This window comes from Brassica rapa, chromosome A01, assembly GCF_000309985.2.
Source record: "Brassica rapa cultivar Chiifu-401-42 chromosome A01, CAAS_Brap_v3.01, whole genome shotgun sequence".
In the NCBI taxonomy this organism is placed as follows: Eukaryota; Viridiplantae; Streptophyta; class Magnoliopsida; order Brassicales; family Brassicaceae; genus Brassica; species Brassica rapa.
This window is the reverse complement of record NC_024795.2, coordinates 28,786,824-28,810,601: the sequence shown is the minus strand read 5'-3', so window position 1 is coordinate 28,810,601 and position 23,778 is coordinate 28,786,824. Positions and strand designations below refer to the sequence as shown.

The 23,778-nt window shown below is 45.5% G+C and overlaps 5 protein-coding genes across 8 annotated transcripts; 2 read left to right on the top strand and 3 right to left on the bottom strand.

Annotated features, from left to right (window-relative positions):
* Positions 1-388: 388 nt before the first annotated feature.
* Positions 389-3,832, bottom strand: LOC103828227. The gene is made up of 7 exons (XM_033276624.1): positions 3,756-3,832; positions 3,559-3,592; positions 3,498-3,510; positions 3,260-3,372; positions 3,055-3,195; positions 2,845-2,940; positions 389-2,750 (listed from the first exon to the last, which is right to left on the bottom strand). The coding sequence occupies exons 1-7, from the start codon at positions 3,830-3,832 to the stop codon at positions 2,607-2,609; spliced, it is 618 nt and encodes a 205-aa protein (XP_033132515.1). The 3' UTR covers positions 389-2,606.
* Positions 3,833-7,496: 3,664 nt separating this feature from the next.
* Positions 7,497-10,288, top strand: LOC103828228 (YTH domain-containing protein ECT1). Of its 2 annotated transcripts, none has more exons than XM_009103844.3 (7): positions 7,497-7,829; positions 8,497-8,567; positions 8,661-8,864; positions 8,936-9,427; positions 9,507-9,719; positions 9,796-9,933; positions 10,023-10,288. In XM_009103844.3, the coding sequence occupies exons 1-7, from the start codon at positions 7,775-7,777 to the stop codon at positions 10,056-10,058; spliced, it is 1,209 nt and encodes a 402-aa protein (XP_009102092.1). In that variant the 5' UTR covers positions 7,497-7,774; the 3' UTR covers positions 10,059-10,288. The 2 variants fall into 2 exon arrangements, with proteins under 2 accessions (XP_009102092.1, XP_009102091.1); XM_009103843.3 differs by having other exon boundaries at positions 7,505-7,829; positions 8,649-8,864.
* A 443-nt stretch (positions 10,289-10,731) lies between these two features.
* On the top strand, positions 10,732-13,915 carry LOC103828231 (T-complex protein 1 subunit theta). The gene is made up of 13 exons (XM_009103846.3): positions 10,732-11,012; positions 11,095-11,357; positions 11,426-11,572; positions 11,666-11,827; positions 11,935-12,012; positions 12,095-12,228; positions 12,379-12,451; positions 12,528-12,605; positions 12,698-12,820; positions 12,930-13,024; positions 13,124-13,333; positions 13,465-13,522; positions 13,622-13,915. Exons 1-13 carry the CDS (start codon positions 10,877-10,879, stop codon positions 13,697-13,699), a joined length of 1,635 nt encoding a protein of 544 aa, XP_009102094.1. The 5' UTR covers positions 10,732-10,876; the 3' UTR covers positions 13,700-13,915.
* LOC103828229 (protein SINE2) lies at positions 13,890-16,264 on the bottom strand. 2 transcript variants are annotated; one of them, XM_009103845.3, is made up of 2 exons: positions 16,082-16,264; positions 13,890-15,475 (listed from the first exon to the last, which is right to left on the bottom strand). In XM_009103845.3, exon 2 carries the CDS (start codon positions 15,449-15,451, stop codon positions 14,057-14,059), a length of 1,395 nt encoding a protein of 464 aa, XP_009102093.1. In that variant the 5' UTR covers positions 15,452-15,475; positions 16,082-16,264; the 3' UTR covers positions 13,890-14,056. The 2 variants fall into 2 exon arrangements, with proteins under 2 accessions (XP_009102093.1, XP_033146857.1); XM_033290966.1 differs by lacking the exon at positions 16,082-16,264 and adding an exon at positions 15,933-16,054.
* Positions 16,265-16,750: 486 nt separating this feature from the next.
* Positions 16,751-19,071, bottom strand: LOC103828232 (DUF724 domain-containing protein 2). 2 transcript variants are annotated; one of them, XM_009103847.3, is made up of 5 exons: positions 18,606-19,071; positions 18,112-18,528; positions 17,958-18,032; positions 17,131-17,886; positions 16,751-16,916 (listed from the first exon to the last, which is right to left on the bottom strand). In XM_009103847.3, the coding sequence occupies exons 1-4, from the start codon at positions 19,011-19,013 to the stop codon at positions 17,167-17,169; spliced, it is 1,620 nt and encodes a 539-aa protein (XP_009102095.1). In that variant the 5' UTR covers positions 19,014-19,071; the 3' UTR covers positions 16,751-16,916; positions 17,131-17,166. The 2 variants fall into 2 exon arrangements, with proteins under 2 accessions (XP_009102095.1, XP_018508352.1); XM_018652836.2 differs by having other exon boundaries at positions 16,751-16,986; positions 17,171-17,886.
* Positions 19,072-23,778: the final 4,707 nt, after the last annotated feature.

The following is a 23,778-nucleotide window of genomic DNA, read 5'->3' as shown; positions in this document are numbered from 1 at the left end:
TGATTGGCTATCGCCTATCGCTAGGACGCTTGGGTTCCCTCACTCGCGTGCATTTTCTTTTCTGTGGCTGATATTTATATTAATATGTATAGGAATGTCAAACAGGTCGTCCCGTCCCGTCCCGTCCCGTCCCGCCGCGGGCTGAGCATCTCGCGGGTCGAAGCGGTCCCGTCCCGCGCGGGCTGCGGTCTAGAGAAAGCCGGCCCAGTCCCGTACCGCATGATTGCACAGGCCCTTACAAGCCGTCCCGCGGGCTGGACGCGAAAGGAGTGCAGCATGACGTTTCTCGACGCTGCAGGCTGCTCCAGTGACCACTACATACATAATGAATGATATATGAACACATGACCCATCTACTATTGGAGCTTAACAACTTTTACATATATTAGTCTTGTTCTGTATTTTTTTTTCTATCTACGAGAGCATCGTTAGAGCCACTGGCTATTTCAGCAACTCGTATATATGTTAATTACTAGCCATTCAATCTGTTTCTTCAGATAATTTTGAAGAACTATAGTTTGTTGTTTGATCGTGAGTATAAAAAATTAAGTCTCAACTAAAGTAAAATTTAGAGAAACACCAAATGGTCCAAATCATAGTATTCAAAACCAAAAATCATGCAACTTAAACAAAAAAACAGAAATTGTAATTGCAGCAAAACACCAAATCAAGATAACATTTCAAACTTGCTCATCTACTCATCTTCATCTTCCCCATCAACAATGGACTCAAATGTTGGTAATTTCTCTTCTTCTCCATCACCATCGATTTCTTCATCTACAAATATCAGTGTACAAGTCAGTAATGTTACTCTTACTAAAATTATAAGGTGAGTTATTTACCATGTGCGTAAGATTCATATCCTTTGATCCAATTCCTAGTGCATATCAGAGCTTGCACATTTTCTGGGAGTAGACGACTCCTATATTTGTTTAGAACTCGCGATCCAATACTGAAGGAGGACTCCGAAGCCACTGTTGTGATTGGAATACTTAGCAGATCACATGCCATTGCAGCCAAGTCACCATACCGATGCGCATTATCTTTCCACCAATCGAGGATGTCCAAGCTCTGGAAATTAGTAATGTCCAAAGGTGGTTCTTCAAGATAAGCTTCTAGAGGTGTCTTTCCACTAACAATTCCACTGACTTTGCGAAATGCAAAGAAATCCTAAGAAAGTTTTAAAAAAAAATATATCAGAGAGGAAAAAAAAAATTGGAGGCTGACGACAGAAGGAAAAAAATTGAAAACACTCACATTGTAGTTCCCAAACAGTCCCATTGATCCTGCCGCACAAGCTTTTTGTGGAACAGTGTCACGTGGCTCAGTGGAAGGTGAGTTATTCTTGGAGTTTTTGTCGTATGTCTCAAACAGAATACTGAGCTTGTCACGCAAGTTCTTCACCTTTGCATCACGTGTACTTATGTCAAGCTTCCCTAAACAACATTCAACAATTGAAAGCTTAAACCGTGGATCAAAGACTGCTGCTATTGCAAAAACACCACTAACTTCATCCCAATATTTGTCAAACTTCTCCTTCATCGGTCGCACCATGTATCTGACAATCTCATCTGCGCTTTCCTCATCGGTCGCAACATGGGTTTCCCCGTGGCTGTTCCGAAACTGGTCTGTCTGCGAGGCTTGGTTTTTTGGGTTGGTTGACTGATTTCAACATCAGAATCATCAGTATCATCAACAAGACTGATAAGCCTTTTTCTGCTTCCTTGATGCTTCCCATCAGCACGAGTTACACCAGCTTCCTGAGAAGCGATCTGATCACCAGCCTCAGCTGCTGCAGCAAGAGTAGCTAAGACTGCCTGAGTTGCAAAGTCCACAGTATTTGGCGGGGTGTAATTCGGATCAAACGTCGACTGATCTTCGGGCTGGCTCCTTGATCCCATGGTCTCTCTCGCTCTCAACTCTCAAGTTTTGTGTTTTTTTTTTTCACGCCGTGGAATGAAATTAACTTTTTAGGGTTTCCTAAATTTTGTCTATTTTTTAAAAAAATTCTTATTATATTTTTTAAAATCTGTTATAATTGTTGATTTTCAAAATTCCAAATTTTATTATACAAGTACACAAACACAAGTAATCAAGCAAAGCAACGTAAACAAGCAAAGCAACGTAAACAGCAAGTGATCCGATAACCTACGCAAAGCCATCTAAACAAGTTAATGTTCTATCATATACGAAAGCAACCTAAACAAGTCAGTGATCCGATAACCTACGCAAAGCCATCTAAGTTTCATACGTTTAAGAGCTTTCTAACCTGAGAGCTTTCTAACCTGAGGTCCTTAAAGCTCCTATATCGGCTGAAGCTGGAAACTACTCGACCAGGTGGTGTATGTACTCGTGCAATCCTTCATTGTTCTCATCACAGGACACAAACAAAAAAAAGACAGTTCATTCAGTTCATAGAACACAAAAGTTTTGGTTTCAACTTGGCAAAAGAAATACACTCATACCTGCATATGTAAGTAACCATCTTTCCACATCTTCAAAACGATTTGTGGCGTGTCTTTCTTCTCAGTCAGTGCAGCATCAGCAATCTTAAGACAAAGATAAAACAAATTTTATGTAGAGTTAAGAAACATTGGGAACTTCAATCAATTGTATAGAAAACAAGAGAGGACTTTACCGGACTTGTCGGTTTTCGCCTTCTTCTCCTGAGATCTTCCTACTTCTAACATTGCCTTCATGACATTAGCACATCCTTCATCTCTCCGCTCTTTCACTATCTCCACACACGCCTTAAAAAGAAAAAAAAAGAAACAGATGTTTCATAATAGTGATGGAGTAGGCAAAAACAATATATGAAATGCCAACAAACAAGAGTTTTATTACCTTATGTCTAAGGCGGCGGATGAGCTCCTCGAAATTAGGACGCCAGATTACCTCATTGCTGGGACCAGACGAGTAGTCCACTTCAGGTTGTTTACGCTAAAATACATTTCGGTTCGAAGAGAAACACCAACACGAAAGATATATGTTCAGTGCTTGTCTGATGAGGTTATAAAAACATCCAAAACTAGTTAATGGTAAGAATGGTGATACCTTCCCCTCAGGGATGTTGCTATCGTCATCTGCTACTGTTGAACTAGAGCCTTGCTCGAATATAAATGGAAACCTTATTGCGTCAACAGGAGTTGCAGCTTCGAGAATACGCTCCTCTAAGCTTTCTGGTTCCTTAAAGATCTGCAGCAGTTCCCAAAAAGAGTAAACAAACAAACGTAGAGAACACAAGGTATGAATGAATAACCTTGGAAGCTTTGGCGCCTCTTTTCTTTTGAGCAGGACCTTCATCTTTGTTGCCAAGAACAGGTTCGGGAGAAGGAACGCGCTCAATAAAACTGTTGTTACCTGAAAGCAAAGCTACAACGAATCAAAGACAGAACACAAATATACAAACAAACGATGAAACCAACAGACGCTTATTGGTCTTTTTAATATATGGATCTAACAGAACGCTTACAGATCTTGTTGTTCAATTTGTTTACATGGATCGCTAATCTAGATAAGACATAACACAAACTATAGATCGCTAAGCTAGATCACTACCTTTCTGATCTTGTTGGTCTTCTTATCTAACAACCTGAAAAACAAAACAAGAGTTAAAGCAGATTATAAGTCCAAAAGAACTTCAATTTTTTGTCTGAAATACATAACTCTGTACATGCATGTCCTATATGTGGAGTTTGGAAGCTCGTAGTGAAGAACGGAAGACACATCGGAGACACAGTGAAGAACGAAAATACATAACTGCTGCAGACTGCAGTTCGAAGACGAAGTAGTGAGCAGAAGCAGTGTCGGGAGAGCGAACCGCCGTCGTCATCGGTGGAGCTCTGTTTCTTTCCACGGTGGAAGTCGCAACCACATCGCCTTTCACTCTATCTCTCTCGCGTTTTTTTTTCAGGTGAAGAGCAAATGACAAGAACAAAGATTAGGGTTGCGGGACATGGAGAAACCCGCGGGTCACTGTGGGCTTGCCCGCTTTGGGTCCGGTTCCGCAACAAGCCTCTCCCGCGAGGCCCGCTTCTTTGCGGGACGTGAATTCACGGGCCCAAGCCCGCCCCGCCACAGGTCTAAACGGGCCTATCCCGCGGGCCACAGATTCCTTTGACATCCCTAAATATGTACGTTATGATATTCTTATAAGTTTTCTTTTTAGTGTCTGAATATTCATATAATAAAATTTTACAAATGGAAAACTTCGGACGTAAAATGTGTTGTTTATAGGAGAATGATCGACATGGACAGCATGGCTGGCTATGCATATATTTTTTTCATAACATGTCTTTTGTAAGTATTGGTTTAAATTAAATACGGTACAAACATCATGTCTACCAGACTACCACTTGTATTGTGAGAAGTTGTATCGTCTTTAAGTATCATGTAACTAGCTTGGCATAACGTATTTTTTAGAAAATGGTAAAAGAATTATAAAATTGTATCGTTTTAGTCGTGTTAGTTTAGACTAGAGATCCATATATTACCAGTGATAACTGGCACCTCCATGTGTGACCAAGTGACGAAGATTTCTAACTTTCACGTAGAACAATCGGGTTTGTCTTCTTATTGGTGGACAGGCCCACATAAACAACATTAGTCAAGTTTCAGTCTGAACACTAATCTTGTTAATTATTAATCAAAATAAAAAGAACTTAGCATGTGAAAAACATGTCATATGATCGTTTAACTCATGGAGATCGGTGAAAACAGATCACACTACATGCATAATGCATGGTATTTGACGTCGATGATTTGGTATCCTAGATCGGTAAAGCATACGTTACGAGTGATAATGAGACGTAAATTATAGCCGTGGAACTTCTTAAGATTCAAATGTAGTTGTTTGGAATCAATTAGACCGTTTTGGGGATAAATATTATAGCCCGATCATTTGAGTAAACACAAAGCCAGTACAGTTTCTAGGAACAAAGAATGAACGTAAGTCATCCTAGAGGCCTTTCCAAATTAAAGTCGAACAAAGAATCACGATCGAGATTGATAGTTCATTTGTATGAAATGAAGACGATTATGGATATTATAATATGTCTTGGTAGGCAATAGGCTAAATTGACTAGTGGCTGGATAGAGTTACGCTTAACTGGAAAGTTTTGGTGCAGTATAGAGTGCATATATAGGCAAACGACAGGTTGTGCATGTCTATGCAATATCTTTCTGTGTGTTATAGGTGCTCAATTGGTCAAATACTCATATGCGAAGTGCTTCTCGTATTGAAGCCGAATGATGAGCGAATAAAACCATGATTAACCTCAGTCTCTTAATTGAGGTTCTTAGCTTCGGGTAATAGACGATTTTTAGTTTTCTTTAGATTTTAACTAAGAAAAGTTAAGAACCGTCTCTTAAATAAAAAATATAAGACCATGATTAACTTCAGTCTCTTAACTGAAGTTCTTAGCTTTGGCTAAAAGACGATTCTTAACTTTTTTTAGATTTTAACTAAGAAAAGCTAAGAACCGTCTCTTAAATAAGAGATATTAGAGCATGATTAATCCAGATTCTTAACTTAGGCTTCTTAACTCATGATTTGACACTTTTTTGTTTTTGTTTTTTTTTTACACTTTTTGGCTAAGAATCGGCTCTTATATCTCTTATTTAAAAGACGGTTCTTAGTTTTTTTTAGTTAAAAGCTAAGAAATAGTTATCAGCCAAAGCTAAGAACCTCATCTTAAGAACACATGTCAATCATGGTCTAAGAGCTCTCTCTTAGCCGAAAAGTGTAAAAAAGAAACAAACAAATGTTAAATCATGAGTTAAAAACTAGAGTTAATCATGTTTTACGGATTTGCGAGCCCGAGAGTATTTGTTTTTGGAGTTTTGAATGAAAGTCACATTCTTACATTCTGCTATCTAGACCGACCTCAACAACAATGATACTAAAATATACAAAACTAAAACTATAGGTGTCAAACTACTAATTGATATATAGTTTTTAATTGTATACTTATTTTTCTTGCCATGACATCATATATTAGAAGTTTAGAACCAATTTGTTTTATTTTCTAAAATTCAAAACATCAGTTGTGTATACGTTTCATGTTACAAACATCCGCAATATCAATACATCTTAAACAAATGGAATTCACGATAATTGCTCTTAACCAAAAGTCCTAGAGTGTCGGTTTTAAGCAAAACATGAGGGGCATCCATAAGTTCGTGTGTTTTGTTTTATGGAAAATCGTAATCATAACAAATGACATTATGACAGAGAATGCTGGCAAAAAAAATGATAGAGATTTTTTTTTAAAATGACAGAAAAACTAATGTATACTTAAGATTTTATTTTTAATAAGAGAAATAACAATATATTCCTTTCGTTTCTGAAATTAAATTTTCCTATATTTTTTTTGTTATACAATTTTTTTTTAATTTTAAAGATACTTTTATACACTTTTGAAAACATTAATTAAAAATATTTGAATAATTGAATTGATTAAATATAATCCGTTGATAGTTATTACTTATTAGTAGGTTTGGGCATTTGAGATCCCAATCGGATTTCGGTTTGTCCAATTTTGAGTCTTGGTTTTTTAGGTTTATCAAAATCATCCCCCTTTGTATTATATGAAAATTTGGTTCGGGACCGGTTCGAGTTCTATCGGGTTCAGATCAGGGTTAGTAAATCTACAAAGAACCGATGCAACTAGATGTTCTTTCAGAGTTTGAGTCCTAATTGGTTATTTGGTTTAAAAGTACCTGATTTATACCTATTTTGTAACTAACAAATAAGTGAAATCAGTTTTACGGTTTTAAAGTACCTGATTTCTACCTATTTTGTAATCAAAATATAAGTAAAATCAATTCAAAAATAAGAAATAAACATCAAACGTGATAATTCAAAACCAAACGAAAAATAAACATAGTTATTGATAGAAAGAAAACCAAATAAATGAAAGCATAAAACAAAAATCAAGTTATCATGAAATGAAAACGTTATTCAATAAAAACAAAACCAAAATCTAAAAATTTCAAGCTTTAACCGCCACCTTCAACCATCAACATTCATGTAATATATAATTATTTTAGATGTTCAATAATATTTGTTGTATTTTGGATACATATTAGAAATTGAAATCATGTTTGACATATTTAGGATTTTGAATGTTTCGGATTCTAACGAATATCTATTTAGGTTCAGGTTTGGTTCGGATAATACCCATAATCTAAAATATCATAAAACAAAATACATTCGGTATTTATGTCATGTTCAAATCGGTTCATATTCATTTTTATTGGATCAGATTCAGTTTATATTTTCGGGTTCGGTTTATTTGCTCATCCTAGTTATTAGACAATGTATAGTAAAAACTAATAATAAATAATTTATATTTTTTTATACAAATGAATATTTTCCAGGAACAAAAGAGTAATGAAAATAAATATACTATATCACAACAAAAAAAAATTGATTTAAAGATTTGTTTTTGGAAATTTAAACTAAAAGCAGTCAACATTAATGTTCAGAATCTTCTCGTGTGTCATTAAGAAGAAGAGCCTTATCTTTTGATTGGTTTGTTTTGGTTCTCGTCGCTTAGAATTCCCTGGTTAGTACTTTATTTACCATCGAGCATTTGCTCTTTAACCAAAAGGATATCACCGCCTTGGAGAAGACGAAGAAACAAACAACTCTATAAACCCCTCCTCCCAACGAAGCCTCTGGGTTTTTCGAGGTTCCGATAAGCTCACACACCTTTCCCTAGGGCTCTCTACTCCTCCAAAGCTTTCATCTTTTTCTCGATACTCTCTCGACATGGCTGGAACCGCTTCTTCTCCCGACACCCTCGCCACTGGCTTATCTCTTCTGGGTAATGTTCATTTTCACTCAAAGATCACTTCTTTTTTGGTTTCATAGAACTTGATTGTGAACAACATAGTGGATTGTATTGTCTGCTTCTTTTTAAGCTTGTGTCCGCAGATGACAGAGAAATCACATGTTTTTTTTAATCTCCTTATGTGTTGAGTTTCATCATTGTTTTGTCTTGTTTCAGACTATGCAATTCGATTTTGAGGTTTTGTTTATTAGCAATACTGAGTTGGCTTTTGTTTTTGTCACATGTTTTTATCTATTATGGGTTTATCTCTTCTGGGTAATGTTCATTTTCACTCAAAGATCATTTCTTTTTGGTATCATAGAACTTGTCTTAGGTATTGATTGTACAACCTAGTAGATTGTATTGTCTGCTTTCTTAGCTTGTGTTCGGAGATAACATAGAAATCACATGTTTTTTTTTAAATCTCCTTATGGGTTTATTTTCATCAGTGTTTCGTCTTGTTTGGACTATGCAATTCGATTATGATGTTTTGTTTATTGAAAAAAATACTGAGTTGGTTTTTGTTTTTATCACATGATTTAATCTTTTTATGGGTTGAGTTTCATCAGTGTTTTGTCTTGTTTGGATTATGCAATTCGATTTTGAGGTTTTGTTTATTAAAAAGTTTCTGACTTGGCTTGTTGTGCATAATGGTTTGCAGAGACAGCAGATTTGTTTCAGGAGCTGTCTTTAGGTTCTGATGGAAGTGAAGCCTCTAGGAACCGTAACAAGGTACTTGCTTGCTCCTTTTTTGAATCTGAAATTGTGATTTTTTTATTGGATATAAAGACTGACTATGTTTTTTGTGACAAGGGGTCTCTTCAGCACCAGTATGGACATGTACCTTCTGGTGCATTTACTGCTCCATCTCTTCATGGAAGCGAAAGAAGGCCTAATCTGAATGTTGGAGACTTCTTTGGTTCATATCCGTGGGGTTACTTACCAACAAACCATCCTTCTGGTGGCTACCAGGATCAGAGCTTTGGTTATGGCCACAACAGCAGTTTAAACACCTATTCACATCTCATGGTATGTTGGTTCTGTTACAATCTCTCACTTGTCTCTCTATGTCTGTATAATGTATGTTTTCTTTTTAACAGAATCCACACAGTTCACAAGAAGTGCCGAGTTATGAACAATTTGGATACAATGATCATATGTATTCCAACAATGGACTGTATGGACTCTATGGGAACGTAATAGACTCAGGTCATGCTTACGGAACATTTGGTTACGATTCCTGGAAGCTAGGGAGAGGATGGTACCCTGTTGATGGTTATAAAAAGACCAAAAGCTTCAACTACGGTCGTGGCTACAGCGAAGAGAAGGCAGATAGGCTTAACGAACTTTGCAGAGGACCTAGGAGCAGTGAAGGTCTCAACTCTACAGTGAAGCAGGACTCTCCAGTGGTAGAGAACTTCCCTGAGACACTGGTGAATGCCAAGTTCTTTGTGATTAAGTCTTACAGCGAAGACGATGTTCACAACAGTATCAAGTACGGTATGTGGTCGAGCACACCAACGGGCAACAAGAAGTTGAACGCTGCGTATCAAGAGAGTTCTCAAGATTGTTCTGTGTATCTTCTCTTCTCGGTTAGTATGAGTAGACTCTTCATTCAATGTTCTTGTGGATTTTGTGATTCGTTGTTGATTTGGTTTTGTTGTCTTGCAGGTGAATGCGAGTGGGCAGTTTGTTGGCGTTGCGGAGATGATAGGTGCGGTTGATTTCAACAAGACAATGGAGTATTGGCAGCAAGATAAGTGGATTGGTTGTTTCCCTGTGAAGTGGCGTATCATCAAAGATGTACCGAACAGTCTCTTGAGGCACATTACGCTTGTGAATAATGAGAACAAGCCTGTTACTAATAGCAGAGACACTCAAGAGGTTTGTTATTAAACCTTTATTGAACCATGTTTGAATTGAGTGATTACTTGATTAAACGTTTATGGCTTTGTTGTAGGTGAAACTGGAAGATGGAATTAAGATCATAAAGATCTTCAAGGAGTATATGAGCAAGACGTGTATACTTGATGATTTCAAGTTTTATGAGACGAGACAGAAGATAATCAGAGATAAGAAGATCAAGCAAAAGAAACAGGTACACTTGTTTAAACCCTGCTCCATCAAAAACAGGCACACTTCAGCATCTTCTTGAGGTTGTTGATTCTGATTGTTTTTTTAATGCAGGTGCTTGATGGAGCTACTGTTGAAACGATTCACTGAGATCAATGGGAGGAAAGATGACTTTTAATATTTTAAAAAAAAGAACAGTTTGGATTATGCTTTTTTTTTTACTTCAGGCTTTGGATGTCTGAGAACCTCATTATATATGTTGGGTTTCTAAGCTTTTTTTCTAAACAAGATTACATTATGTTTTGTTCCTTGTATAAGGAGGACGCACCATCTGATAAAAACAAAACTCATGATTTATTTCTTCTTCCCTTCATAGTTCATATCAGTTCATTGATCAGATTCTTAGTTTTATTTATCAATCTTTTTTTCTTTTATCAATTAGAGAAACTATCATTTACAATGAATAAAATTAATTCCTACTTTTTAAACTCTTCAATACAATTTTGTTTGCTAAATGAATATTTATCTGTATTATATGTGTGTTCCAAAAAAAAAAAAAAAAACTGTATTATATGTGTATGTCTACAAAAAGTACCCTCTCTCAATTTCTATATCAATGCGACAATAGTAAATTTTGAGCGAGGAAATTAGGATTTTCGGAAGTTTAGGGACCACGAAAGAAATATGTTTTTGAAGTACTCCGTTTTCTCTCGCGTGGTCCTTAAACTTCCGCATAAATCCTAATTCACCCCTCAACTTAAAGATTGTCGCATCGACCCAGAAGTCTTCAACCCGTGAAGGCTTGACAAACGACGACGTTTAAGAGTCCTAACGAAGAAAACAGAATACACTTCAAAACCTCGAAAAGGTTTCTAGGGCAATCAATCCACAGCCACTTTCACACTCTTTCAAACTAACTTTATAGTAAGCGACGAGCTAAGCCTTATAGATCTCAATCGGAGAAGAAGATGCAGCCTTACGGAATCCAATCGATGCTCAAGGAAGGCTACAGACACCTCTCGGGCCTAGACGAAGCCGTCATCAAAAACATCGAAGCTTGCAAGGAGCTCTCCACCATCACTCGCACTTCCCTCGGCCCCAACGGTTCGTACCTTCGTTAATCGCTTCCTCGATTCATTTCTCTCTGGATCTAGTTAGAATCTAATGTGCTCGATCTGATGTTTAGGGATGAACAAGATGGTTATTAACCATTTGGATAAGCTCTTTGTGACCAACGACGCTGCTACGATTGTGAACGAGCTGGAGATTCAGCACCCTGCCGCGAAGATTCTTGTGCTAGCTGCTAAGGCGCAGCAAGAGGAGATTGGAGATGGAGCTAATCTGACGATCTCCTTTGCTGGGGAGCTTTTGCAGAACGCGGAGGAGCTTATTAGGATGGGGTTGCATCCTAGTGAGATCATTAGTGGATATAACAAAGCGATTATTAAGGTTTGTTGGTTTGTTTGTGACTTATTGTTGATGCTTTTGTTTTGGTATTAAGGAGTGTGTGAGTGCAGGTTGTTGAGATTCTGGAGCAATTGGTTGAGAGTGGTTCCGAGACGATGGATGTGCGTGATAAGGATGAAGTTGTTTCTAGGATGAGAGCTGCTGTTGCGAGTAAGCAGTTTGGTCAGGAGGAGATTATATGCTCCTTGGTTGCTGATGTGAGTGTTTCTGTTTCGTTGTCCTGATTGTTAGTTACTGAAAGGTTTAATTTTTTAGCTGATGAGGTTTGCTTTTTTTTTTGTTTAATTCAGGCGTGTATTCAAGTCTGCCCAAAGAATCCAACGAACTTTAATGTGGATAATGTTCGTGTTGCCAAGCTTCTTGGAGGAGGATTGCACAACTCTTGCATTGTCCGTGGTATGGTCTTGAAAAGCGATGCTGTTGGGAGCATTAAGCGGATGGAGAAGGCAAAGGTGAGATCTTTTTCTTTTGTTTATGCGTTTTGATCACGTTTTTGTCTGATTTATGCCCTTAAAATTGATAGCTTTGTGCTTATGTCTTTCCTGTTTCCTGTCTTCAGGTTGCTGTGTTCGCTGGGGGAGTCGATACTACTGCAACAGAGACAAAAGGAACTGTCTTGATCCATAGTGCTGAGCAGGTTAGTTTCTTCACCCTTTGGTTTCAATGTAAATGTTTATCTAGATTCTGAAGTATGGTTGTACTTCCTTTTGGTTTTCTAGTTAGAGAACTATGCAAAGACAGAGGAAGCTAAAGTCGAGGAGCTGATCAAAGCTGTTGCTGACTCAGGAGCTAAAGTAATTGTTAGTGGTGGATCAGTTGGAGAAATGGCGTTGCATTTCTGTGAGCGCTACAAGTATGTGAAAACCTAATATATTCTTAATCATAGCTAGCCTTTTCATTGCTTTCGCTTTTGATACCTCTTTACATTATTCTCTTCTAGCTGGCTATGATGATAAACATGTCTTTTACTCTTATTTCTAATATGAACTTTCTTTCTTGGCAGGATAATGGTCTTGAAAATCAGCTCAAAGTTTGAACTGAGGCGTTTCTGCCGGACAGCTGGGGCTGTGGCTCATGTACGTGGTTACATTCACATTCTTTATGACTATCTAATGGTATTTTTGTCGTTAATACTTTATACTTATTAAACAGTTGAAACTAAGCCGGCCAAGCCCTGATGATCTGGGTTACGTTGATTCCATATCAGTTGAGGAAATTGGTGGTGTGACAGTAAGTACTCCTTTGAAATCAGTTTCTTTCTTTTTGGTTAACTATATTTGCCTTTGATTGACCAATTCCGGGTCTTCTTTTGATGTATGTAGGTCACTATTGCAAGAAACGAGCAAGGTGGTAACTCAATCTCTACAGTGGTTTTGCGTGGAAGCACTGATAGTATTTTGGATGACCTTGAAAGAGCTGTTGACGATGGAGTTAATACATACAAGGTAATCTTTACTTACTGGGTTTATAATCTTTTCTCCGTTGTCCATTTTTCTTTGCTCTAAATATTTGTCCTGACTTTTACTATTACCTGAACTCTACTATTCTTCTCAGGCCATGTGCAGAGACAGCCGTATCGTTCCTGGGGCTGCAGCTACTGAAATTGAACTGGCTCAGAGACTGAAGGAATATGCCAATGCAGAAACAGGGTAATTTCTTTTGCTCACTTTTCACTTGGAAGAGTCAGCTTCTTATACAAACGGCCTATGGTTTGGTGGCTAAAAACGAGGTTTGACTTGATTTTTCAGGTTGGACAAGTATGCCATCACCAAATACGCAGAGAGCTTCGAGTTTGTACCCAAAACCCTTGCAGACAACGCTGGCCTCAACGCGATGGAAATCATTGCCTCTCTGTACACTGGACACGGATCTGGAAACACAAAGCTAGGCATTGACTTGGAGGAAGGTGCTTGTAAAGATGTTTCAGAGACAAAAGTGTGGGATCTTTTTGCAACCAAGTAAGTCTTCAACAGTTGAATCTTTCTATCATACTTGTCTGTATTGCGTAGCAGTTGCTCCACTTAGAATACAGTATATTTTCCTCGTAGTTTCATTTTATTTATAGCTAAGACATTAAGTCTATGTGCAGGTTATTTGCTTTGAAATATGCTTCCGATGCTGCGTGCACGGTGCTTCGCGTGGACCAGGTATGCACATCTGATTAAATCTGCATCTTTACTCAATGAGTAGAGTAAAAAGCCTACATATTGATACTCTGGTCTGGTTGGTGTATGTAAAATATGCAGATTATAATGGCGAAACAAGCAGGTGGGCCAAGGAGAGACGCTGCACAAGCAGCCGGTGCTGGCGCAGAGGAAGACTAAGCTGTAGAACAACAAGTACCTCGTAGTGAAACTCTTCTTCTGTAACCATTTTTTTTAGTTCTGGGATAATTTTGGTATGTCTCAGTATGCGATTGTGATCTTATGGACACACACCAACTTAAGGTTTTGCTTTTAGTTTGCAATGTTTGGTTCTTCCCGACTTAAAATTTCCCGGTTTAGCTAAATTGGATTATTGCAAGTGTTGTTTTCATATTAGTCAATGGTACAAGTTCTTTTTGAGAGTAAAAAGACAAAAGAGTATTCAAACAAGATCCACATATTGACATTAGAACAATAGAACCCACAATCTGAAGCTAAGTAAGTCCTGAGCTTTCTATGCTCATCACTTGGTGCGCTTCAAGTAGGAACAAGATGAGGAGGCAGCATCATCATATCATCTCGCAGATGCACCCACATGAAGGAAGCAAGCCCTGCAACTACAACAGAGAAGAAACTCAATCCCCATCTCAACACAGTCTTCTTGCTCCTGTCCCGTCTTGACTCTGTTACAGTCTCTTCTGTCTTAACTTTGGCCTCAGAATATGACTTTGGTTTCTCAAAGATGTCTTCGGTTGGAGTAGTAGTACCAGACCTGTCATGTATCGATGATGATGATGAGCTTTCACTGTACTGCCTTAGCTGCTCTCTGTTCTCTAGCAGTACAGTGAAAGAATCTTGTCTGAAACCGTGCCTGCTACGTTCTGACCGTCTCTTCTTCCTGTTTCGCCTCGACCTTCTCGAGTGATTGCTCATAGAGCAAACAGATTCGTCAAACTCAGAGCTTCTGTTCCTCTGATGGAAACAAACCGACTCCATATTATCACCTTCTCCACCAGAGAACTGAATCTTGCAGTTCTCTCCATCAGCCTCTCTTATCAATCTCTCTGCTGTACCCAACGTTTCATGAACAGCCACTCTAACAAAATACACCTCATCCTCCACGTGTTTCTCCATCTCTTGCAACACAAGCTCCACCTCAGAAGACAAACTCTTGGGGTTCAGATACTTCATCAAGAAGTTAAGCATCTGCACAGCCAAAACCCGTTTCTGAGCATCACCCTCAACCACACCCAACTCAAGAATCCTCAGCCCCGACTTCACAAAAAGCCTCGCGTACGCCTCAACTGTAAAAGCATTGCGCTTAGCGAGAGCTATCACAAGCGCCATATGAGACTCAGAAGCGACTTCAAGAGCAATGGCTAAGCTTTGGCAAAGGGTATTAACCATCTCGCTAGAAGCAAAACGCCAGCTGTCGCAGTCCACAAGCGACTTCAAGCAGAGAGAAGCTCCCAACGCAAGATGCTGCTGATGCTGAGAATCTAAAAGAGAGTCAGAGAGAGGTTTACAAAGAGAATGGATTACATTCCTTTTCTTATCTTCTGCCATTGTGGGGTCGATTCCGTATCTAGCAATAGCAGCAACCGCCTTCGAGCAAGCCTGTTGAACACTTAACGCCCCTCCACAAGAGCTCAGCGTCCGTACGATAACCGGCATGATTGTTTCCACATGGGGAGAGATTTTGACTCCGTGGGAACGTGCAAGGTCTTCAAAGAGAGAGACCGTGTAGCCACCGCCAGAGTCAAAACCAATCTCTTTTGTTTCAGAAAGTTGAGTGAGAAACACATGTAGAGCTTTAGCGTCCAAATCTTTCACAATGGTTCTCAAGTTGCTCATTGCAGTCTTGTAAGTATCTGGATCTTTGTCAAGATTAGCCAACTCTTGTCTAAACACTGAACCGAGGCTTCTCCCCATTTTTGTTTCCTTCCTTTGATCCCTCTGAGAATAAAAGCCACAACGAAGTCAACAACAAGCAAGTCATAGCCTAAAAGACCTTTGACCTTTTGATCAAAATATATACAAATCATTTCGAGTATAAGATTAGATTCTTTAAGCCTAACAACTTTACCGAAATGATTCTAAACCATATCCTAACACAGGATATACACAGCTTAGAGATGTATACACAATCATTTGAGTATAAGATAGATTCTTTTATATCCTAACAACTTAACCGATGATTCATAGTCAATGATTCTAAACCATATCCTAATCAGGAAACTAAAAAAAAGAAGCAATCTTTCCATAAGAGGATTATACCAAAACTAATGTATCTAATTTCTTTGGTAAACCGAAAGAAAGTTATCATTTGAGTAAATTGATACTGAAGATTCTTAAAAAGTCTGAACCTTTAATAACTAAAAACATAATGATCTGTGAAACATAACATCAATACCATCGAAAAGACGAAAAGGGTCTTTTGATTTTGAATCCCAAAGGTATATAAATGAATGAAAGAAGAGAACCAGTAACCATAATCTACACAAAAAGGTATGAAACAGAGTTTCGAGTGTCTGCAATAGTAAGAAGGTTGATGAAGCGTACCAGTGTCTGTTGAACCAAGAATCTGAAAATTAAAGAAAAACCGCAAGAGTCCAAAAGTCTCTAGATTGCAAGAGAGAGAGATGGATCTTTCTTCTCCTCTTACGATACGACGCGAAGAAAAACCAGAAAAAAGGATTCGACTTTTGTTTTTTTTTTTGAAATTTGAGAGCGTTTGGGTGCGATGAGCGCGGGTTTAATTATGGCAACTCTCCGTAACTTTTGGGTCTTAAAAGCAAATCAACAACCCCCTTATTTCTCTGTTTTTTACTTAAATAGTACTTATGTTTTTAAATTATCAATTTACACCCAGTGTAATTTTGGTCCAGATAAAATTCACCATTCTTTTTTGGAGAATGTTGGTCAATTTGCATTTAACTTCAGAAACTTCTTTTGCCATTATATGATTTTTATTTCCTTATTTTTGACAATGTATGGTTTCAATTAGGCAGCAAGATTTTTTTTATGGCTATCATTCCAAATGCAACCAATTGGCAAAACTTCAGCGAATGGGTTAATGGTGGATTGTGTAAAAGGTTTGGTCTTGAGATACCTCTTTTGTGTTCTTCTTTAGGCTTAATGTATGAGTTAAATTGCTACAATGAGATTCAGTAAGAATTGTGCAAGCTAGTGTTGTTAGTCCAGTCACGTTTAGAACAACCATGGTTAACATTTTAAAACCATAAGTCAATGATACCAAATTAACTATGTCAAGATCAGATTACATAACAAAAGCTTTTAGTTTAACAATTATAGTTAGATAGCTTCATTTCTGATGATCCAGCTCTTAAGACCATTAAGGTTCACATGCCTTTGGACAACATCTTAAGACTGAAAAAGACATTGGCAGTATGATCTTGATCCACACCTTGTTTGCACTCTTGTTCCTTCTTACTTAGATTTCGCCCCTGAGATCCACACAAAGAGATACCGAAGCTAAGAAATATGGTTTATAAAATTATATTACTAAGCTGAAAAACAAAGAATATTACTTTGCTCTTTTTAATAGCTGCCTTGTACCATTTATCTCATTTTAAAACTTTCAACTAAAACGAGAGAGCTCATCAGAGAGTTTTGCTTTTCACAGCTTACCAGGGAGCAGATGAAGTTGCTTTAAACTCAGACTCGAGATTGTCAAGCTCTACGCCACGATCTCTTGCACATGACTCCATCTGACATATATTTTGGTAGGCAGCATCCCTCTGCTCTTTCAGAGCCACTAGTTGCCTCTCCATCTCAAGAATCTTGTGTTCCATCTCACCAACACCTTCTTTCAAAGCCATTATCTCTCTGTCGAAACCCTTTCGCTCCTCCATTGTCTTTAGCTGTCTATCCTTGAGGGCCAGAAGCTTGTTGATCCTTGCCAAAGGCGCTGAAACATCGAAACCATGCTTCTTTAGCTCGGCGAAGGAAGCTTTGAGGCTGTTTAGTTCGCTCACGGAAACGTACGGCTCCAGATCTTTAAAGCTCTCCAGTAAACTGAAGTGTGTCACCATCATACCAATGGCCTGCCCTTCACGGAACTGTTCTTTACTTTCCCCAACCAGTGGACTGAAGTGAGGACTCTGTGGTGCTCTCTGAAAGCCTTCTGATGTTTCAAGTATCTTCCAAAACGGTGACTTCTTAGCAAAAGGCAAAACCATGGTTGTGTCCTTTGCTTGAGGCTCTTCAACAACAGGAATAGAGCTAAGGTTATGTTCTCTTTGCCTCTTTCGAATGGTACCTTCTTCACCGAGGTCTGAAGTGTGCTCTACTTCTACTCTTTTCTTCTTACGGCTGTCATCTTCCCTGTTGTGTTCCTCAGGCACCTGTTGTGTCAAAACCCAAAAGGAGAGGTCATTAAGATTAAAGTTAAATAATAACAAAACCAACTTTTTACCTCTTCCTCTCCATTTTCACCCAAGCTCAAGGACATTTGAGGATTGATAGCAGCACTTACTTCATTAGTGTTTTGCTGAAAATAGAAACAACACAACACTCAGTTGTAAATCAAACAAGAATCAAAAGTTGACTAAAGCCAAATAAAAACTAACCAAGACCAGTTTGGCTATTGTCTCCTCGGTAGGCCTTATAGCATCGTGTGTGAACACCAAAGTCTTATCTGTTGCCTTCAAACACACAGTGTACATATCATCACATAGTATACTCGTCACCATCCCTGGACGCCATCCCGGTTCAATAAACACTTCAACAGACTCCATCAAACCAAAGCTTTTAACAGAAACGGTCGGCGGTGTGAGCCTTATGCTGCTTAATCCAACGGTTCTGTTTGGTTTTGGTGCTTCACCTTCATCATTCCAGCTAATGTATTTCAAAGGCTTCACAACGAAACTCTTTCTATTTACCACCTCCTTAACAATCACTGATGGTACCCACACATCAACACCATCCGTGACTTTCACTTCCACCATGGTCCCACATCTAAATGTTGACTTCTTACTCAGAAAAACCTTTAATAACACCAACAAAAACATAAATAATGAGAAACCAAACCACAAAAAGCAGAAAAACAAAAAAAGCTCGAAACCTTGTTTTGTGGTCTGACCCATTTTTGTTTGACCCAGTCAAAGTGTTGTCTGAGCTGTCCTGTCTTGAACTGGAGCAGATCCGGTGGAGAATCGAAGTAAACCCAAACTTCCTCATCGTTTATCTTCTTCACAACCGCACCGGTCCACCACCCGCCTCCCCGAGAAGCTTCCACCACGCACCCTTCCTCAAACTCCGCCGCCGCCGTGAACAAACTTTCCGGCGGAATTGGCCGGAGGAATCTCCGGTAAGTGGTTTTCAGAGTAGTGGAGCCATCGTTGGCTAGCAAAGACACGTTCAGCCTTTTGTTTCCGGATTTAGGCAGAGGGTCTTCGAGAATGGCTCTGAACCAAGACCCTTTAAGCCCTTCTTCATCAGAGGAGACTTCAATCTCATCGCCTCTCTTCATTGTCGTTGTCGGAAAATAAAAATCCAAACTTTCTATCCGTAGACAAACCCTTGAACTGAGTGTAAGTAAAGAGAGAGAGAGTGATAACAAAATAAATATGATCCGACTTTGTTATTTTTCATTTTTTGGCGCGATTTAAATTATCGTGGAAAAAACCAAAAATTTGCTAATGGGCCAATGATTACTGGGCCTGGGTTAAGTAATGAAGAGTCTATGTTGGACCAATATTCTCTTTGTGATTAGGTTCGAGAAGAACTTGCAAGACCGGTTTAGGTGGGTTGCGAAGACCGGTTCGATTCCAAAATTATTACCGTTAGGAGAACGCACGCGTTTTGTGGCTATCGAAAACGACTCAAACCTTTAAGAGAAAAATATAGCCGTTACGACAGGCGCTAGCTTCTCTATAAATATACAATATCCCAACTCAAAAACACTACACTTTTATAATCAGACAACAAACCAAACTCGTAAACATTATAACCAGACAGACAACCAAACCATTGTTTCTCCTTCTTTCTTCTCCAATGATATCGTTGTCCGAAGAAGACCGCTAAAAAAAAATACAAAACCTCCAATCTCCTTCCACTAAATCTCTCTCTCTCTACTAATCTTGTAAACCCGTTTCTGTGCAATGGAGAAACCACCGGAAAAAGGGAACAAGGCGTTTCGGTGGCCCAAAGACCAAACCGGTCTCGAAATCGATCAAAGCCACTCGTTTCCTGAAGAAAGGCTCAAAGACTCAGTGGTGGAGCTCCCGGTTTACATGGCGCCGTCGTCCTCCTCGAGTACCTCGCTGCTGAAGTAAGTATTTCCATTCAGATCTGATTTTTTTGTTTAGCCAAAATCATTGTCTGATTTCTAATATCTGTGGTGATTCAGGTGTTAGAGAGCTTGCTGCCAGAGACAACAAGAAGTCCGACGATCGTTCTCAGCCCATCTTCTTCATTTGCCGCATAGGAACTCTATCAAGCTTTTACCAAATTTTTTTTTTTTTTGTCAAACTTTTTTAAGAGCAATTATATATATATATATAGATAGGGGGAGAGTAGAGAGTGGGGAGAGAGAGAGAGTGGGGAGAGAGAGGGGGATAGGCGGGCCGGGAGAGAGGAGGCCTGAGGAGAGGCGCCCGGGGTGGGGAGAGGCGCCCGGGGTGGGGAGAGGCGCCCGGGGTGGGGAGAGGCGCCCGCGGGGAGAGGCGCCCGTGGGGAGAGGCGCCCGGGGTGGGAGAGGCGCCCGCGGGGAGAGGCGCCCGCGGGGAGAGGCGACCGCGGGGAGAGGCGCCCGCGGGGAGAGGCGCCCGCGCGCCCGCGGGAGAGGCGCCCGCGGGGAGAGGCGCCCGCGGGGAGAGGCGCCCGGGGTGGGGAGAGGCGCCCGGGGTGGGGAGAGGCGCCCGGGGGTGGGGAGAGGCGCCCGCCCGCGGGAAGAGGCGCCCGCGGGAAGAGGCGCCCGCCCGCGGGAAGAGGCGCCCGCGGGAAGAGGCGCCCGCGGGAAGAGGCGTCCGCGGGAAGAGGCGCCCGCGGGAGAGGCGCCCGCGGGGAGAGGCGCCCGCGGGGAGAGGCGCCCGCGGGGAGGCGCCCGCGGGGAGAGGCGCCCGCGGGGAGAGGAGAGGCGCCCGCGGGGAGAGGCGCCCGCGGGGAGAGGCGGGGAGAGGCGCCCGCGGGGAGAGGCGGGGCGCCCGCGGGGAGAGGCGCCCGCGGGGAGAGGCGCCCGCGGGGAGAGGCTCTCTCCCGCGGGGAGAGGTGCCCGCGGGGAGAGGTGCCCGCGGGGAGAGGTGCCCGCGGGGAGAGGTGCCCGCGGGGAGAGGTACCCGCGGGGAGAGGCGCCCGCGGGGAGAGGCGAGGCGCCCGCGGGGAGAGGCGGGGAGAGGCGCCCGCGGGGAGAGGCGCCCGCGGGGAGAGGCGCCCGCGGGGAGAGGCGCGGGGAGAGGCGCGGGGAGAGGCGCCCGCGGGGAGAGGCGCCTGCGGGGAGAGGCGGGGAGAGGCGCCCGCGGGGAGAGGCGCCTGCGGGGAGAGGCGCCTGCGGGGAGAGGCGCCCGCGGGGAGAGGCGCCCGCGGGGAGAGGCGCCCGCGGGGAGAGGCGCCCGCGGGGAGAGGCGCCCGCGGGGAGAGGCGCCTGCGGGGAGAGGCGCCCGCGGGGAGAGGCGCCCGCGGGGAGAGGCGCCGCGGGGAGAGGTGCCCGCGGGGAGAGGCGCCCGCGGGGAGAGGCGCGGGGAGAGGCGCGGGGAGAGGCGCCCGCGGGAGAGGCGGGGAGAGGCGCCCGCGGGGAGAGGCGCCTGCGGGGAGAGGCGCCTGCGGGGAGAGGCGCCGCGGGGAGAGGCGCCCGCGGGAAGAGGCGCCCGCGGAAGAGGCGCCCGCGGGAAGAGGCGCCCGCGGAAGAGGCGCCCGCGGGAAGAGGCGTCCGCGGGAAGAGGCGTCCGTGGGAAGAGGCGCCCGCGGGCGGGAAGAGGTTCCCGAAGAGGCGCCCGCGGGAGAGGCGCCCGCGGGAAGAGGCGCCCGCGGGTGGGGAGAGGCGCCCGCGGGAAGAGGCGCCCGCGGGTGGGAAGAGGCGCCCGCCCGCGGGAAGAGGCGCCCGCGGGAAGAGGCGCCCGCGGGAAGAGGCGCCCGCGGGAAGAGGCGTCCGCGGGAAGAGGCGTCCGCGGAAGAGGCGCCCGCGCGCCCGCGGGCGGGAAGAGGTTCCCGAAGAGGCGCCCGCGGGGAGAGGCGCCCGCGGGAAGAGGCGCCCGCGGGTGGGAAGAGGCGCCCGCGGGAAGAGGCGCCCGCGGGAAGAGGCGCCCGCGGGTGGGAAGAGGCGCCCGCCCGCGGGAAGAGGCGCCCGCGGGAAGAGGCGCCCGCGGGAAGAGGCGTCCGCGGGAAGAGGCGTCCCGGGAAGAGGCGCCCGCGGGCGGGAAGAGGTTCCCGAAGAGGCGCCCGCGGGGAGAGGCGCCCGCGGGAAGAGGCGCCCGCGGGTGGGGAGAGGCGTCCGCGGGAAGAGGCGCCCGCGGGAAGAGGCGCCCGCGGGTGGGAAGAGGCGCCCGCGGGTGGGAAGAGGCGCCCGCCCGCGGGAAGAGTCGCCCGCGGGAAGAAGCGCCCGCGGGAAGAGGCGCCCGCGGGAAGAGGCGTCCGCGGGAAGAGGCGTCCGCGGGAAGAGGCGCCCGCGGGCGGGAAGAGGTTCCCGAAGAGGCGCCCGCGGGGAGAGGCGCCCGCGGGAAGAGGCGCCCGCGGGTGGGAAGAGGCGCCCGCGGGAAGAGGCGCCCGCGGGAAGAGGCGCCCGCGGGAAGAGGCGCCCGCGGGTGGGAAGAGGCGCCCGCCCGCGGGAAGAGGCGCCCGCGGGAAGAGGCGCCCGCGGGAAGAGGCGCGCGGGCGCGCAAAGGCGCCCGTGTGTTCGAGAGGCGCCCGCCTGGCCCGGCGCCCGCGGGGAGAGGCGTCCGGCGCCCGCGGGGAGAGGCGCACGGGCGGCTCGGGGAGGCCCCGAGGCGCCCGCGCGGGGAGAGGCGAGAGGCGCCCGCGGGGAGAGGTGCCCGCGGGGAGAGGCGCCCGCGGGGAGAGGCGCCCGCAGGGAGAGGCGCCCGCGGGAGAGGCGCCGCCGGGGGGAGAGGCGCCGCCGGCGGGGAGAGGCACCGCCGGCAGGGAGAGGCGCCCGGCGAGGCGCCCGCGGGGAGAGGCGGGAGAGGCGGGGAGAGGCGCCCGCGGGGAGAGGCGGGGGAGAGGCGCCCGCGGGGAGAGGCGGGGGAGAGGCGCCCGCGGGGAGACGGCGCTCCCCGCCTCCCCCGCGGGGAGAGGTGTCCGCGGGGAGAGGCCTCCCGCGGGGAGAGGGGAGAGGCCCCCGCAGGGGGGAGAGGCGCCTCCGCAGGGGTCGGGTCTCTCCCGCGGGGAGAGGCGCCCGCGGGGAGAGGAGGTTCCCGAAGAGGCGCCCGCGGGGAGAGGCGCCCGCGGGAAGAGGCGCCCGCGGGTGGGAAGAGGCGCCCGCGGGAAGAGGCGCCCGCGGGAAGAGGCGCCCGCGGGTGGGAAGAGGCGCCCGCCCGCGGGAAGAGGCGCCCGCGGGAAGAGGCGCCCGCGGGAAGAGGCGCCCGCGGGAAGAGGCGCGCGGGCGCGCAAAGGCGCCCGTGTGTTCGAGAGGCGCCCGCCTGGCCCGGCGCCCGCGGGGAGAGGCGTCCGGCGCCCGCGGGGAGAGGCGCACGGGCGGCTCGGGGAGGCCCCGAGGCGCCCGCGCGGGAGAGGCGAGAGGCGCCCGCGGGGAGAGGTGCCCGCGGGGAGAGGCGCCCGCGGGGAGAGGCGCCCGCGGGGAGAGGCGCCCGCGGGAGAGGCGCCGCCGGGGGGAGAGGCGCCGCCGGCGGGGAGAGGCACCGCCGGCAGGGAGAGGCGCCCGGCGAGGCGCCCGCGGGGAGAGGCGGGAGAGGCGGGGAGAGGCGCCCGCGGGGAGAGGCGGGGGAGAGGCGCCCGCGGGGAGACGGCGCTCCCCGCCTCCCCCGCGGGGAGAGGTTGTCCGCGGGGAGAGGCCTCCCGCGGGGAGAGGGGAGAGGCCGCCCGCAGGGGGGAGAGGCGCCTCCGCAGGGGTCGGGTCTCTCCCCGCGGGGAGAGGCGCCCGCGGGGAGAGGAGGGGCCCGCCTGCGGGGAGAGGGGAGGGAGAGGGGAGGGAGAGCCCGCGAGGGAGAGGCGTTCGCGGGGAGAGGTGGGAGAGGCGTTCGCGGGGAGAGGGCGGGGAGAGGAGGCGGCGGGGAGAGGCCCGCGAGGGCGAGGGAAAAGGGCAAGGAGAGCACCCTCGGGAGAGGGAGGGCGCCCGCGGGGAG

Excerpts from the sequence above, each read along its gene's own strand:
- LOC103828227 (XM_033276624.1), bottom strand. The coding sequence starts at position 3,832 with ATGACGACGGCGGTTCGCTCTCCCGACACTGCTTCTGCTCACTACTTC. Across the intron at positions 3,196-3,259 it reads GAGGCGCCAAAGCTTCCAAG|ATCTTTAAGGAACCAGAAAG; the intron begins GTTATTCATTCA and ends GAACTGCTGCAG. Across the intron at positions 2,941-3,054 it reads GCAACATCCCTGAGGGGAAG|CGTAAACAACCTGAAGTGGA; the intron begins GTATCACCATTC and ends AATGTATTTTAG.
- LOC103828228 (XM_009103843.3), top strand. The coding sequence starts at position 7,775 with ATGGCTGGAACCGCTTCTTCTCCCGACACCCTCGCCACTGGCTTATCT. Across the intron at positions 8,865-8,935 it reads ACACCTATTCACATCTCATG|AATCCACACAGTTCACAAGA; the intron begins GTATGTTGGTTC and ends TCTTTTTAACAG. Across the intron at positions 9,934-10,022 it reads AGATCAAGCAAAAGAAACAG|GTGCTTGATGGAGCTACTGT; the intron begins GTACACTTGTTT and ends TTTTTAATGCAG.
- LOC103828231 (XM_009103846.3), top strand. The coding sequence starts at position 10,877 with ATGCAGCCTTACGGAATCCAATCGATGCTCAAGGAAGGCTACAGACAC. Across the intron at positions 11,573-11,665 it reads TATGCTCCTTGGTTGCTGAT|GCGTGTATTCAAGTCTGCCC; the intron begins GTGAGTGTTTCT and ends TGTTTAATTCAG. Across the intron at positions 12,821-12,929 it reads ATGGAGTTAATACATACAAG|GCCATGTGCAGAGACAGCCG; the intron begins GTAATCTTTACT and ends TATTCTTCTCAG.
- LOC103828232 (XM_018652836.2), bottom strand. The coding sequence starts at position 19,013 with ATGAAGAGAGGCGATGAGATTGAAGTCTCCTCTGATGAAGAAGGGCTT. Across the intron at positions 18,529-18,605 it reads GGGTCAGACCACAAAACAAG|GTTTTTCTGAGTAAGAAGTC; the intron begins GTTTCGAGCTTT and ends GTGTTATTAAAG. Across the intron at positions 17,887-17,957 it reads GTGAAAATGGAGAGGAAGAG|GTGCCTGAGGAACACAACAG; the intron begins GTAAAAAGTTGG and ends TTGACACAACAG.